Source organism: Blastomyces gilchristii (genome assembly GCF_000003855.2).
Source record: "Blastomyces gilchristii SLH14081 genomic scaffold supercont1.1, whole genome shotgun sequence".
NCBI classification, from domain to species: domain Eukaryota; kingdom Fungi; phylum Ascomycota; class Eurotiomycetes; order Onygenales; family Ajellomycetaceae; genus Blastomyces; species Blastomyces gilchristii.
The window spans coordinates 652,324-667,927 of record NW_003101682.1 but is presented as its reverse complement, the minus strand read 5'-3'; the positions used below and the strand labels follow the sequence as shown (position 1 = coordinate 667,927).

At 46.2% G+C, this 15,604-nt stretch overlaps 3 protein-coding genes across 5 annotated transcripts; 1 reads left to right on the top strand and 2 right to left on the bottom strand.

Annotated features, from left to right (window-relative positions):
• Window positions 1-482: 482 nt before the first annotated feature.
• BDBG_00151 lies at window positions 483-3,792 on the bottom strand. Of its 2 annotated transcripts, XM_031719753.1 has the most exons (3): window positions 2,623-3,792; window positions 1,355-2,538; window positions 631-1,288 (listed from the first exon to the last, which is right to left on the bottom strand). In XM_031719753.1, exons 1-3 carry the CDS (start codon window positions 2,673-2,675, stop codon window positions 1,026-1,028), a joined length of 1,500 nt encoding a protein of 499 aa, XP_031575629.1. In that variant the 5' UTR covers window positions 2,676-3,792; the 3' UTR covers window positions 631-1,025. The 2 variants fall into 2 exon arrangements, with proteins under 2 accessions (XP_031575630.1, XP_031575629.1); XM_031719754.1 differs by having other exon boundaries at window positions 483-1,288; window positions 1,355-3,721.
• A 2,425-nt stretch (window positions 3,793-6,217) lies between these two features.
• On the bottom strand, window positions 6,218-10,701 carry BDBG_00149 (uncharacterized protein). Its single transcript, XM_031719752.1, has 4 exons — window positions 8,882-10,701; window positions 8,631-8,807; window positions 7,062-8,572; window positions 6,218-6,977 (listed from the first exon to the last, which is right to left on the bottom strand). The coding sequence occupies exons 1-3, from the start codon at window positions 9,246-9,248 to the stop codon at window positions 7,197-7,199; spliced, it is 1,920 nt and encodes a 639-aa protein (XP_031575628.1). The 5' UTR covers window positions 9,249-10,701; the 3' UTR covers window positions 6,218-6,977; window positions 7,062-7,196.
• BDBG_00147 lies at window positions 10,487-15,107 on the top strand. 2 transcript variants are annotated; one of them, XM_031719750.1, is made up of 3 exons: window positions 10,487-12,045; window positions 12,112-12,250; window positions 12,343-15,107. In XM_031719750.1, exon 3 carries the CDS (start codon window positions 13,490-13,492, stop codon window positions 14,216-14,218), a length of 729 nt encoding a protein of 242 aa, XP_031575626.1. In that variant the 5' UTR covers window positions 10,487-12,045; window positions 12,112-12,250; window positions 12,343-13,489; the 3' UTR covers window positions 14,219-15,107. The 2 variants fall into 2 exon arrangements, with proteins under 2 accessions (XP_031575626.1, XP_031575627.1); XM_031719751.1 differs by having other exon boundaries at window positions 10,511-12,045; window positions 12,112-12,166; window positions 12,231-15,099.
• Window positions 15,108-15,604: the final 497 nt, after the last annotated feature.

Sequence of the window (15,604 nt, the reverse complement as noted above, 5' to 3'; positions counted from 1 at the left end):
TATGAATCGTTGACAGAGCTAGGTAGGTAATCCATCCCCAGCGCATCCAAACCCTGATCCCCCGCAAGTTCTCCTGTTCATCACATCATTTTCAGCTCCTTTACTGCCCTACTTCGTCATAAGTCTTGCTACACAGCTAGAATACATAGTATGGTGCCAGCCAAAAGAGCTCGGGGTATCCATTTACCATTCGTTACTACTAGTAACTTTTTGAATACAGGGCCCATGCCTGCCCAACTCACGTCCAGAATGAATTCTGGGATAATACCTTGCAGACGACGACCGCTGTGATGATATCCCTGGGCTATGTGAGGGATACTATATGTGCTGCGGGCTTAATTGTACTGCACTTTGCCATCCGGATTGGGATGGACAGAACCGGGCCCAAGGGTGCAGTGTTATTCGAATTGAAGTGTGTTGGTGCTCAGGTCACAGGGGTATTGGCCAGTTGGTCGTGGTCTGTCTTCGATTTCGTTGCGGTCAGGGCTGGGGGACCGTGGCCATGCTTATACTAAACATTCTCGATGTTTTATTGTACGATTATGGAGTTATCAGATACCATGCTACAACTGTGAGGTCGTTGAAATTGGAGGTATCAAAAAAAAATAAAAAGAAAAAGAAAAAAAAAAGTATGCCATTACAAAAGGTGTTCATGGATAACGTTAGAACTATATATTATGTAACGGACACTCGCTCCGGAGCTGGCAAAAAATCCGACCATGCAAATCATGATAGTACCAAACTCCTCAAAAATAGGACGGAACGAATGCGTATAGCATCTAAAAAGACCAGCTATTACGTGTATATATATAAATACATATATTAGATAACAAAAGTTCCTCCAAACAAATAAGAAAGCAAGAACCATGAAGAATGGCTGTTATCCTTCTTGTGCAAATCAGTAGCCAATAATACTAATTGTATGAGAAAGAAATACATTTCACTTCCATGGGAGCATTAAGTTCGGGAAATGACTATGGCGGAGCATTCGAGAAGCCCAATATTATAAATAAAAATAACAGACCCTAATACCCGCGCCTCGGACGTGTCGGTGGGTCGAGTTCATCAGGCCGTCGATCACGCCTCATCTCGACCACCCGCGGTCGCTCGGAGTGGGGGCCTGGGGTACGGGGTCCTGGCACCGGCCTGCGTCTTGAATAACTGCGTTCGCGGGGCGGATCGCGTGGATACCGCTCGTATCGATCTGGACTGCGAGGCCTAACATAGTGGTAGTCAGAATGATAAGGGGTATCGGGCGGATCATAGTACGTGTCGGGTACATTCACCCCTAAGTAAATGGTTAGATAGCCTTCTACAAGATCCTAAAGGGGCCGAAAGATATGGGAGAACTCACTTCCAGGGCTTCGCATACGCTCCTCTTTTGGGTATCGTAAATCGTGGGTAGCAATCGGCGTAGGCGTAGGAGAGCGGCCACGCCTTCTCCTACGGCTACGTGAATCTGCTACCTCACCGTCGGTGTTCGATTCATAATTCCTTCGATCATCATCGTAATAAGTTCGTGCAGCCCATTCCGGAGCTGGTCGATGCGAGGGTTGATAGGTGGGTATCGCTGCGTTGCTATCTGGATGAGGATGGGGTGGCAGATGAGGTGGGTAGTATCCAGGAGCATATGCCAAATTCTGTTGTGTGGGAACCGTCGGTTGGTTTGCGTACATGCTCGCATCAACGGTAGGCACAGGTCTGTGGCCTGTTCCATCTGTGCGATTAGCGTGATGCACAGTACCGGTCCTTGGGTCGTATATCCCGGAGCCAACACGATTAGCACCATGCCTATCCGGCCGCACTGGCTCTCTAAAGCGCACACGTCCGCTCTGACCCTCTTCATCACTGCTGTCGGATACGTCGTTGGCGGACTTCTTCAAAAAACTCTTGTTTCTCCCTTTTCCTTTTCTCTTGTGTTTATGGCTGTGCTTCTTAACCGGGACATCGCTTTCACTACTGCTGTCCATACAACTATCTTCTCTCGTACAGCCACAGTCGTTCCTGCGCGCAATGCGATCGCATCCTCTCTTGGACCCGTTGTAATCTCGGTTTCTCCGGCGCCTCCTGCAATCACAGGAATGACAACACATATGAGGGAATCGAGTTGAGCAATGACCGCAGAAACCTTCTGCAATAACCAAAAGTGCGGGTTTACCTATCTTAGGTTCCCATTTGGGGAACGATGCCTCACAAGGATCGGTGATTTGCACCAAATTCTGCGCCATGTCGTTCGGGAACGAGGCTAGTGGATTCGGTATTGGGTGCTGCTGGGGAGGCGGGTATTGTAGAAACTGTTCATATGATGGTACTGGAATCTGCTGGGGTTCAGGAGGGCTTGCTGGTTCAAATCTGTTGGTATCTGGCGCTTGATATTGGCTATGCTTCTGTACGATAGGGCGAGGATTAAATAGTGCATCTGCTAACAAAGAGCCGGGGGTCTTGTATCTTCTTGACCGACGGACAAATGCGGGTTTGCCCGAAGGTTGCATTTGCACATACAGCACTCCCGGTTCCATGTAAGATGACGAAGAGGTACTACAGAGGCGGATAATATCGAAAATTAGAAAGATCCCGTACTTTCAGCATACCTGCTGATGAATGGAAGGTACCGATACAGACCATGTCGGGGTACTCCCGCCTGAACTTTCACTGGAGTCTTCTGGAATGTGCATAGTCGACCAGCTGGAAGATTCCGGCGATATACCTCGATACTCTTGTAGTCAGAAGAAACTTCGGCGAGTGGCCAAGCGTGCTGCTCCCTGGGGGCCCTGACGACGGGAAGGTCAGAAAGCAATGGCGTCGGGGTTCAAAGTCTTCAGATCATAACTTCCAGGAGTTCCTACAAGAAGATGATGAGCTGGAAGCTGCAATTGCCGCAGTTTCGCCTAGTCAAGCGGCCACGCCGGGGAAGTCTCGACTCTGGTGAGCCGTCTTTTCTCCTTTCGCCACGGTATTTGAGAAAGTTCGAATGGGATACAGCAGACCGAAGCCCTCAAAGCTGTCCTGAAACAGTAACTCAGGCGAAAGAAAAAGAGACACATGTTGATATGGAAATGTTCATCGCACGGCATAGTTATAGCCATCAGAGAAAAGCGTACATCCATGCTTTGTAGCTGGACAAAGAAGCAACGGAAGCGCGAAACTTGTAGTTGCTATCTACAGGACTCTTGAAGAGCCTCGAACAGAACTGACAAAGAAGCATTGGGACGAGAGACGGGAGGGGAGTCCTCTTGAAAGGTAACAAGCTGCAACACCAGAGCAAGCTATCCTTCACCCAAAAATGGAAAAGCAGGTATAAAGAGAACTCCCAAAAGGTTTCAATTTTCCTCAGAGAGCTAGAGAACTTCTAAGAATTCTTCAGCTTTTGGTTTTTTTGTTGGCTTTTGAAACCAGAGCTGCATTGTTCCTTGGATGGAACAACATGGCCGAGGACGGACACCTGTATCCCTTAGACTCGGCAGTGTAACTAAGCGACAAGCAGATGCTGAGATGGTTCTTTGATCGAAGCCTCTTTATGCGCATAAATTAGCTTGGTTCTGGATGGTATTGAAGATTTGGCGAAAGCGGCCAATGAATTGGACAAGCATTGCGGTGGCTTGGTTGGCCTTTGGGCTGTTGGGAGTTGGTTTCTTTGGTGCTTTAATGGCGTTTGAGATAGATGGTTGATGGTTGTAACTAGAGAAAGCAACATGAAAAGTGAAACGCCTTAAAATAGTTCATCCAGAGGTAACTAGGTCAGTCATCATCAGGAGAATGGCGTATGGATTGAGCCACTTCACCACCTAAACTTGAGAAAAAGTCAACATTAATAAATTTCCTTTCTTTTGAAGATTCTCTGACTCTATTAACTAAATAAGCTCGATCAACAGCGAATAATATCAGCTGAGAAACATACAGTTTAATATAGGTCGATGTAACTGCTGTCCAAAATCGCATTATTTATATACGTATGCTGCCAGTCCTATTTGTTTGTCTTTGCCTGCTCTTCACCCGCATTACACATTCTTCGTGCAGACTACTCTGCAATAGAATAACAGAATATATTAATCTCTAGCTGCCAAGCTGTCTGCTTGTCTACCCGCCTGCTCGCAAGATATCTGCTGAATCTTATGGGAGTAGAGATATATAGCTCCCTGCCTGCAATATATCCGTCAGACCTCTCATGGAATGGAGACTTCTGGTCATCTGTGAGCTAGAGCTTTTTTCTCGTTTTTAGCTGCGTGACATGGCAATATAGATCTTCGATCGACTGACAAGCTTTCCAAGGTTAGTAACCCCCCCTGACTGTTAGCTTTAGACTAACAGGGGTAAATCAACGAATATTTATACAAAGGCTCCAGATATAGGGCTTGTGACAGTCTGGATTGATATTAAAAGACGGGCAGATGAGGCTGACATGGCCCTTCCGACCTCATCGACCTAGATGCCGGGGAAATTAACAGGACATATGCAACCACCTCTATGCTGGATATGATCTCCTGTTACTCGTCAGAAACATGCCTATTTCTAATATCATATAAATGTGCACTCGCTCACCTTCCGCCGCCATCATCTACTCTGTCGTGCGTTCGTTCATTATCCGCGGCCATTCCCCTTATGCACTCGCCAGGATAGAAAACATGTCGGGTGGGGGTCGGGGGAACCACGCCCGCGCAATATGATGGATACTCCCTATTCTGCATTCCACAAAATCCGCTGGGAGCAGTCTCAACGAAACAAAACCTGCTCGCTCGTCTGATTCCGCGCTCACATCCTGCTCAATGATTTAGATTCAGCTGCACGTCTTCCCTCGCTCAAAATGAAAAAAATGAATACAAAAACCTTTAAAATCGCCTCTGCTGTTAAATCGCTCCAGTTCTTCCCTCATCCTGGTATCCTCGTTGCTCTTCTTCCGTCTCCCTCTTTTCCACGAATAGTTCTAAGCCCCTGATCCTCAAAACTATAGGGCCTTCCATTCTCGCCTTGGATCTTTTCCGTGAGCTTTATTTGTTGCGGGAGATTATCCTTTCATAGGTTGGGGATGTCTTATTGTCTTGTAATTCTGTTCCGCTTGTGGATCAGGCAAGCGTTCGTGACTTCCTTTTCTTTATATTTAATTTTATTAATTTTATTAAATATTCTGTTTATTCTTATTTATATATTTATATTTATATTTATTTATTTATTTTATTTTATTTTATTTTTATTTTTATTTATTTTCTTCTTCTTCTTCATCTTCTTCTTTCTCTTTTCCCTTCCGCTTCGTTTTCTTTCGGGAATTTGATGAGTGATGTACTGTACATGTACATGTACATACGTATGATAATCCCGACGAAGGTCGGGTTGCCTTCGAGGATGCGGAAGGTCGGACGGTGATGATGTAGGTAGTTTGATAAATTTCTCTTTTTTGCTGTGCTTGTTTTGATGGTGAGGTAGCTGACTGTTTGAATAGCATCATGGCTAGTTAAATGCTCGTCAGCGTACTGAACAGTCGAGTGCCGGGGATAACCTTTCACGTGTACATTCATTCATCCCGATTTAGAATCGAAGGGATGGATCCCCGGATGGAGGTTGCAAGATTTTGCGTGGCCTCTTGGAGGGTGTGAAGGCCCGGGCTGGCTGTATCTTCAAATGGTTTGTATCTCAACTTCTCAAATTAGTTCAACAACTGGGCGGGAATGTTCCACGGCAAGCTAACTTACATACTAATAAGCGTACAGGTTCCATGGCTGACAAACGCCTACATAGGTTGGCTGACGGCTTCCAAATTCGCCTGGGGATTGGACCAAGAGTTGAATCACAGTCACCGTCCATTACGGACGACGTGGGTGTGTGTCCAAATGTCAGCATCCATTCCATTGATGAGTCTTCTTGAGGACAGAATCCTGTCTCTGAGCAATCATCGTGCAATCATCACGCCTGAGTATATGTTCATTCCTTTCACGTTGCCCCTATCTCCTCGTCTGGAGGCGAGGCAACTTGAGCTTCCTTATGTACAGCCCGGATTGGCAATATGAAGCCAATGAGATGTCTCAGAACGGATGGCAGAAAAACAGACGAGATAGCTCGTCCACGGGTAGTTATGTGCAGTAACATACGACGCAGCGCACGTCGAGCAGTCAAGGCACCAGCAACAACACCAGCACCGGAATAGATCCCGCTTAAGTTCAAGTTCACGAATCATATTGTTTTGAAATTTGACTCATGTACTGTACTGCAGTCTTTATTGGTTCCCTTTTCATTCATTTTGTTATTTTGTTTTATTTTATTTTGGGTGGGCTTCTACCTTTTGTTTCACGCTTTACAATAATTCCAACTTTCGTTTCATAAGAGGGTATTTCTTGTCATAATTATCTACTGCTCCTATGGTGATTGTATCGATACTCCTCTCCGCCACCTCCAGGCGTCCTACCCTACTTCCAGCCCAGTGAGACCACTACTTCAGCCCGAACGTTGAGTATCATCTGTGCTTGTCAATCATTGTCATTTTGCAAACCCCCCATTCCCCTAAATTAACCACTCGATTACCAAAGCATTCCCTCTTCTCCAACATGGGCATCATATGCCGTTTGTCTATCCCAACTTGGCCGGGAATCGTTATTATTATCATAGGTGCCATGGAAACCGTTATCGCTGTTCTGATTCGTGCACGATGCCTCTCCATTACAGCCTCCGTTACCCCCATTGCTACCTTGCGTTGCTTGTCCCGGCTTGAGGTTTGATGAGACAGGAGGGCAGTTGTCAGATTGCGTAGTTACATTCCCGCCGCCGGAGCCACTGCGCTGCATCTTACTGCATGGGGGAGGGTGAGGGGCCCCGCTGGTAGCGAAGCTAGACCGATTTCCACCGCCGGCATTCTGTGAACTACGGCTCATATTTGGAAACCTATCACTGGGCGCCATTCGTTCATTGGGTGATTGGGGATGTGCGAACGGGGCCGGTGGTGAGGCTCTGGGGCTAAGATTGCTGGCCATGTTGGAAGTTGAGAGGAGGCCCTGTGAACGTGGTTAATCAAGTTGTACATTACATTCACACAATGAATATTATGATATTAATAAGGCAGATATTGAATAGCTTACCTGAGCACGAAGCAGTTGGTTTACAATTTCAACTCTTGGTAGAGCCTCAAGTTTTCTTCTCTCCTCCTCAATATCCGAGACGACAGTTACCTGGAATTTTTCTTGAATCACGTCTAATAGTAGAAAAGAAATCCTTCAGTGACACGAACCGGGGCTGATATCACACTCAAGAGACTTACCCGCAGCGCGGTATTTAAAAACAAACTCTGCATACGGCTTTTTCATAGTATCCAAGTACTTAGGCGTCCTGATCCTGTGTACATATCTTGCCTGTGGCCCTAATTGAACCTGATGGGTAAGGGATTCCGCATGTGCCACTGACTCAGGAACTGTATATAGCGGAGGCTCGTCTCTAACCGGCTCCGAGAGCACTGGAGAAACGAAAACAGGTTGTTGTGAGACCCAACATTCGCTAAAATCCTGAATCTGCGTTGTAGAAGGTTCTTGACATTGATTCGGTACTGTTGGGGATGGTTGAACATTGGGATTAGAGTCGTCATTTTTAATCCTAGTTGGACTATGATGATTTTCGTCACGAATATTCCAGTCCTCGGGAAGTAGTGGAATGTCATTATCGGTATTGTCCGCCTGATTGCTCTCGGTCCGTGGGCATGGAGTAGCCTCGCCATCGACGCCACATCGGTCCTGGTTGCTACTATTCCCATCCCATCTTGAGCTTTCGTCTTGCTGGTTCAAATCTGCTTGATATTCCTCTTTCTTGTTCTTGCCACGAGACCGTCTCCTCCTTTTGGACTTTTTTCTCCCGTTGTTGTCTGCGCCACTGCGGGAATCTGTGGGGTTATGCGGGTAGCGGCCATAGTCTAAACTCTCAGGGACCCGTTTGCCATCAGAAATCACGTAGTAGTCATGATCATCTGATTTTATGCTTTTTTCGTCCCTCTTATTGAGGGAGGGATTGACGTCTCCAAGTATATGAGGGCTAATATTCAATAGAATAGGTGGCACAAACAACAGACTGTCAGCTTGCACCTCTCCATGAGGAATTGTGGCTGCTGGGTTTTCTCTGCTTGTGGACCTGATGTTATGTAGATGCCTATTCGGAGGCAGGGAGGGATGAGAATCACTTTCACGAGTATTCAGTGGTAAGTTTGATCGATGCATGCAGCATCCACTGTGGGAGTGTAGGTTATGACCCCTTGAATGTTGCCTGCGGCATGGAGGGATATCGGGCGCATCTATTACCGTTTCTTGGCGGGTATGGTCCAGATGGCAATCTATTTCAGCAAGCCTGGCATGCTGACACGACCCTCCAGTATGGTCAAGGGGGTACCCAGAAGGCCTTCCTTTGTTATTATCACGGGGGTGGTGGCACGCAGGGCAGCAATGTGGGTAACTATATTTGTGTGGGGCCCCCGGGACATGGCATGTACTGTCATGAGGCCCGTCAAACAACCCTCCGAGGGCTCCCCAAATTTCGCCATTTCCTTCCTGAAATCGACCGCTGTGATGTTCGTATATGAACGACTCGTCGCTTGAGACGGAGTCATCATCTAGATGAGCTTATTGTTAGAAAACGTGTAACTAGGATGGAGGTCTGCGAGGCAATACCTTCAACCCCGGAGCCAGGAGACATCCCGGATTCTGGTGTCTGTGCACCGTCTGATATACCATCATCTCTAGCTATGTTTGTCTTTGGATGCGCCGCGCAGCGTAGAACTACCACCTGTATAGTACCCAATCTTTTAAAGTGTTTTGTAATATCATCGTTGTTGCCGGAAAATTTGACTGTAAGATCGTGATTTAGCAACTTCAAATCAATGATTCGCTCGAAACAGTGGATTGTTTCTCTTTTGACATACCCAACTGGAAACGCTCGAACCTCCAGTGCCTTCCAATCCATTCACCGTCAGGCAGCCGCTGTTCCCTTTGGCGGACCCTAAAGCTAATATCTCTAAATTTCCTAATTTCCTCTAGTGACCTGGGGATGGGCCGCAGGTCATCTCTGTTCCGATTGCATTGGTATACTCCATCCATGAAAACAAACATAGCTAACCCTGGCGCAATATAGCCGCTTGATCTCAAATTAATTGAAAACGGAGTAGACGAATTGGGGATCGCTATATAGCACTCCACAAACCCGTCGCCATAGGTAGTGCCGTACTCCTTGAATGGAACATTCGAGCCGGCCCATTCTATTTGACAGGAGAGCTGCTTTAGCGTGGGCATTGTTGGATGACCTTTTGGAAGTGATCAAGGAGACGAGGCAGAGAGATTGCCTTGAGAATTGTGTAAAAGGGTGGGGAGAAGAAAGAATGCAATGCATGAGTGAATTAGATGGGATGTGTGTATGAAGTTGAAAATTGCCTATTTTGGCATGGCAACCACTTTTGTCCATCCACCCCCATAAGTTTTGAGCGCGTGAAACATTTAGTGAGTTCTATCTCTTCAGAGAATTGCCAGAGCCATTCTTTAAGAGCTAATTCATATCTTTGACATGAGTTACGTCTTAGCTATCAAAGCAATTAGGTAGGTGATCAACTGCACCCAAAAACTACAAGACTTGAACAAGATTGCACCCAGAATGAAAGAAGAAGGCGAAATAAATGAACCTCTCACAGGAGCAATTGAAAGGCTTCAAGCATCAAATGACACATACACAATCGATCTCATCTCGAATATCGGTGAGTTGTACAATATGTCCTAGAGAAGTACAGGTGCATTGTATCGGATATACTACCCAAGATACAATAATCACCAAGGATTGACGCGGTATAATGAGGACATTATACACTTGAAAACATAACATGCGAACAGCTACATATAACAACTGGCATAGATATAGGAGTCCCCCGTCTTCCAAAAGTACTCCATGCGGGTACCTGATAGGACACCCTAGTAAACTTGAAGTTCTAGATAAGCCAAAGAAGGGGGAATATTGAGGAATGAGGAAAGCTTCAAATGCCAGCCAATAGCTTCAATGAGGAATAGAGCAGCCTACTCAACATTTTACAAAGAGAGCCTCTACCCACGCGAATTGATTCGGGATGGGTAACACCGAGATGCATGGCTGCATTTTCAAAACCACGTCAGAATTGACACGTTTGGTGTCAATCAACATCCCCCCGTGGCCGGAGGATAGAAACTTGCACGAATAGAATTCCGTACAACGGGGTTGCACGGTCAAATACGATCTCCCGCACGACATAAGTGGCCGATCAATCACGAAACCTAGTTTGAGCCAGCGGGATGACAGGAGTGACTCCATCCTTTGAAGCTCCGGTGAGGCGATCATATATCGTTTCTTTCTTTGGTAACCTGGACTTTCAGGGCAGCTAGGAGAAATTCCTCGGTATAGAATCCGGGGTAGCAAGCACGGGATCAAAAAAATTAAAAAGTGAACTATCCTCTTTGTCGCCTTCGGTGTGGTGTGGTAGCTAGGCATCGGAGCAATTACTGTGCGAGCCGGTCGACTACGCATAGTAGTTCCTCTCCGGGCGGTTAGGTTCGCAAAAGACGTTCCCATGCGGATCACTCCCTCTCGTTTTCTCCCGAGATTGATTAATTGGACAGCGTCCGACATACACTGCGTATATTTTCAGTTCAAGCTCAGGGCCGGGGCCAATCGGCTTTTCGGGCCGCGCCTCCGGTTTGGCTAGTCACCCCGCGAAGAACAACACCCAGGAAATGCCAAAATATTCGACCTCTCAGTTTTTTTTATATTATTACGAAATTGGAGTGCAGCCGCAGCCTGTGGCAGAATCCTAAGGCAATGAGCAGCTAACTAAGCGCTGCGTCAGGAGGCATATTAAAGTCCTCAGGGACATCCTTTTTGCCTCTCACATGTCAAGAAATATGCCACCTTGGCGCACGACACAAGTACGGAGCCAATCAGTCATACATTTAAATCCAGCCTGAAGTTCGCATATGAACCAAGCATTGATTCTTTCTCCTAAGTTCTTATCTCAGTACAGATTGCGTTTGCCGAACTAGGTGCTGGCAAGAATTTACTCTGCTACTGTACGGAATGTCCGCCCGCTTCGACGTCTGCCTCTCTAAGCTCGAGCTCGATTCTGGATTACTAGCGTCTACTCCATCTCTTTTCGTCTCGACGCAATGTTTGCTATGGCAGATTGAGGAATAAATCCTGTTCTTCTGGCTATATGCGATACTATTTGTGACCAACACTTTCATATCCCTTTCTCGCCCCAGGACGCCAACCCCCCTTTTCAGCTCGCGTGGGATTTCTTTACTGCCAATGGTGCTGTATCACCCTTCCCGGGCGAACAATGCGTTAATATGCAGCCCACCCGCCAATTAGCCGTCGAGGCTGAGAACCTAAGATGCCGACTGCCTCTGTGAAAACTAATAGTTGTTTCAAGTTGCAGCCATAGTTGCAGGGAGACCCTGGGTCAAGCGGTGACTGCTTAGAAAAGGAGAAATTTGTGTTCTAAAGCTCCAAGAAGAAATTTTTGAATATGGCGTTTGTAATATCTGAGCCTTGAGGCTGGTAGTTACGCGTTAGAGTGCAGATCAGCAGCTGAACATCTGCGGAGGCGGTCAATACATGGCTCATATCCTAACGATGCTAATTATTAAAGATGATGATGCACCAGCCACCGTGTGGGTTCATTTAAGGGTTTGCTATTCCTCGCCGTCCGATCAGACGAACCACAGCCTTGCACATCACCACCCCAAATTGAACACACTAGCTGGGATTATGGAAGCCCGCTAGAAACACCCTTCCCTTCCAGTTAGCCAATTAGCAACGGCGGCTCAACGAACCGACGCAGATGACCTCGAGCGCCAAGGTATCATTGTGCCCGACATGTCTTTTTCCCACCCTCCATGTCAAACGAACAACAGGCCATTCGCTGGTATTCAGCCGCCTTCGAATTCTCCTGATGGCACTTTCTAGTGCGTCTTTTATGGAGACTGTTCTTGTCAGTTTTCTCACCGAGAAGTTAGGGAGCTCGGGGACACAGGTTGCTGCTGAAGCTCATGCAATATGTAGTCGCAAAAAAAGGTACGACATTTACGTGGATGCAGCTTCTTTTCCTCACCTTTATTTCCCTAATTAGTACGTCATTAGACCGAGTCACTGCCTAAGTTTTTGATATAAACTGGCATTTCGTGGCGTGTTTGAGGTATTTTGCCCCTTCGATTTTCAAGGTTCAGTACAGGCGTCTCATATTCACTTTTCGACCATAGATTATCTTATTTCCGGCTTTGTACGAACTTTGTACACGCAGGGCCATGTAATGTGCTGCTGTACCGCCATATGCATGTGCTCATACCGAATTATTGTTCTAATAATTTCAAGATGACGTGAATTGTTACTCGACCTCGAATAGACTACCGTCAAATTGCTGTCACCCTGAAGTCGATGAAGAAAAAGAAAGGAGAAAAAAGCCCAACCCTGCATGTGAGAGAACCAAGGTTTACCCCGACCGGAATGAGCTTTGCAATTAACCCCGGCTTTGAAAGTAATTTCTTTTCTTTTTTTTTTTCCTGCTTGACAGAAAACCCAGGCTGGAAAATCTCAATATCGCTGAGTTTGGGCGGCGGAAAACGGGGCGACTCCAACAATCCAATAATACGAAGTTTCTATCTTTTCAACACCCTTTTCCCAAGCTGCCCATCGACGGGTACTAACTTTAGTATGGCATCGCTGGTGCTATCCCAGCATTTTAACGCGTTGCATATCAGTTTTGAGGAGGCTCAGCAGAGGATACCCCGGCTCTCCAGGAAGGCATGGCCGGCCAGGGAGACACTCTAATAAGCACTTCACTATCAATGGATGAGCACTTTGGCCAATACTAGACCTCGTTGTTCAAGTGAGGCGAGTGCTCTCACGCAAAATTAACATACATTTAGTAGAGGCCTCGATAAACGACCGGGATAATTCATCAAGCTAGCCTTCTTCCGTCTTTACGCTAGCGCAATGAGAAGGTAGCGGCACTCTGAGAGCCTACCCCAGGCTCGATGCCCGGTCCCAAGTTGCCGCGGAACAAGGATATGCCTTGGGCTCCAAATTCAAAGCGATCGGGCCTCCCGAAGACTGAGTACATATAAGAGCTATTTTCCTCTCAGGAAGAGACGCATGGAAGTACCTTTCTTCAGGTTAACCATCGAATTAACAAGGAACCCTCCCTGGTTCTGTTCACTTGGCCTACCTTTCCTTCATTTTCCAGATGATCCTGCCTATTGGTCTGTCCGATACGTATTTGTGTATCAAGTGTCAAGTTTTATTGTTCCTTGCTTTTTAGGTCGTTTATATACATAACTTTATCTTATCTAGTACTTTCTTTTCCTCTCTGTGTATTTTGATATCGACCCTCCTCATAGTCATTCACAGTCCCTCAATAGTACCACTAGGTGTAATATCGCCTGTTGTTTGAGCTTTATACGGACAATTCTAGTACCTGTCGCCTCCTCCACTCCTTGTGCCTCCCCTCACCTCCATTAACATGACTACGCCAGCCTCCATGGACAGGATACTGCAACAGGATGAGGTTCCCCCCGTGCACACAGCAAACCGCCCACCGCAGCTCAATCCGACAGTCACGGGTCCTCAGTCTCGCTGCGACCCCCGTTCTTCTTTCTCCGACGACGACCAAGCAGAGGCTGACTTCGAGATCATCGAAGTTACCTCGGCCTCTGAAAATGGCGGGAACGATGAATTGGCCTACAGCTCATCAACCTTCAGTGACATCGACGATATCGAGAGCCCCAACCCTTACCTATTTTACGTTCTGCCTCTGATGGAGGAACACGATAACGAGGAAGATGTCTTCTTGCTGGTCATCCCATATTGGTGTGATGAGCAACCCGGCTTGTCACACCTTCTCGATGAGGATCGGGTATATCCCTGGACCCCCGCCAACCCAGATCCCACCGATTCTGCGAGCCACGATGATACGGATACTGAAGGCAACTATAGCGTGCCGTCCAGCAGGGTGAATTCCGCAATCTTAAATCCATTTGATTTTGCCGCCCATCGGGATGTTTCGGGTGAAGATAGGATATGGTCGATGTCAATGTCCATCATGTCCTCGTCATCAAGCAGCTCTTCGGGTATGAATTGCAGTGGATGGAGCGAGTCGGCGAGCATTTTTGTTAGGTACGCCGAGAGCCATCTCGACGATATGGTGGATGGGCGTATAGGACGCTCCCCAGAGAGACTTGCTACCATCTAGTGATATGGAAGAAACTTTTACGAGTAAACGTCGGAAGGTTAGTGAGGGAGAATAAAGGAGGTCGCATCCATACCTTTATACAAGCGATGCAAGCTCCCTACTACTCACATTCATCTAAATATCTCCTAAACCTCTCGCCTGTCCTTCATGGCTCGATGCAGCGCCACCTTTTTTTTTTCTTTTTTTTTTTTTTTTTTTCCTCGCTGTCCCGTCTCTCTATTTTCCAGTTTCCAGCTCTTCGTACCTTCCTCTTTATTATACCCCCTTTTCATTTTGTCTTTTTATTATATTCAACATCTATCGAAATATTTGCGAAGCGGAACGGAGTACAACCATGGGCGGCATTTTGTTCAACTCTTTTTATATATTTTTTGTGCGTATGATTTATATGCTGGCTCTTGGATAAGGAGGGTACTCATCATCAGGGAATATGGATGGCATTTATGTTCGCGGCGTGTCATCTTGTATTATCTATGGGCATTCAGCATGTACAGCGTTTGGGATTTGGGCATGTTTTTTTCTTTTTTTTTTTTTTTTTTTTTTGACTGATATTTCCTTATTTCACTTTATTTCTTTTATTTCATTAAATGTTTACTTTTTCCTATTATGTCTTTTTCTGACGTTATACCTACATCACATCAGACCCTGTCTGGCATGTCATGATTCAATGGCCTGTGTTCTTCTTGTATGTATATACCCCATTTTCGGTTATCTTTAGCTACTTGTATGGATTATTCTTTATGTATCTATTATCAATGTTATTGCAATGAATTGTCCATGTCTTTTTGTCCGATGCGTTTTGCTTCGACCCTTATCATTTGTATGTAAATAGATTGCCAAATAAAGAATAACCGGGGGACCATATCCTCCGTCATTTTGTCCCCTTTCCCCATTTTCCGTTGTATTCAGAGTGATATATATATACCACTAGCGTTTCGTGAAGCTATACTGATCTAGCTGCCACTATCTCTGCAAATTTCAAATGCGGTTCAGTTTACATTCTCCGATGGAACTTTTAGTTCAACAACATACCAGGTTGCCTTTCCCCCCTTCAACCAGAAATCAATGCACTAACAACCATTTCCTCCAGTAAGGATGATTGAACCTGCATCAGGACAGAGCAGTTCCATTGTTGGGACAGCGTGTGTTGCCTAACAAATTGTGTTGAGCACTGGCTCAGGATGCCTTCACTCATCAAGATTGGGGCCATGCTCCTTTGCAGCTGCACCACCACCACCACGACCGACACCAGGGTTTTAAGTCTGTATGTACATACATACATGACATGGCACCTATATGTAATTAAAAAAAATATAAAAAAAACAGCCCTGTTGATACATAGGGCAAGTCAACGGCTTGTCCCGCACGGGCTGACAAGAAATGCGG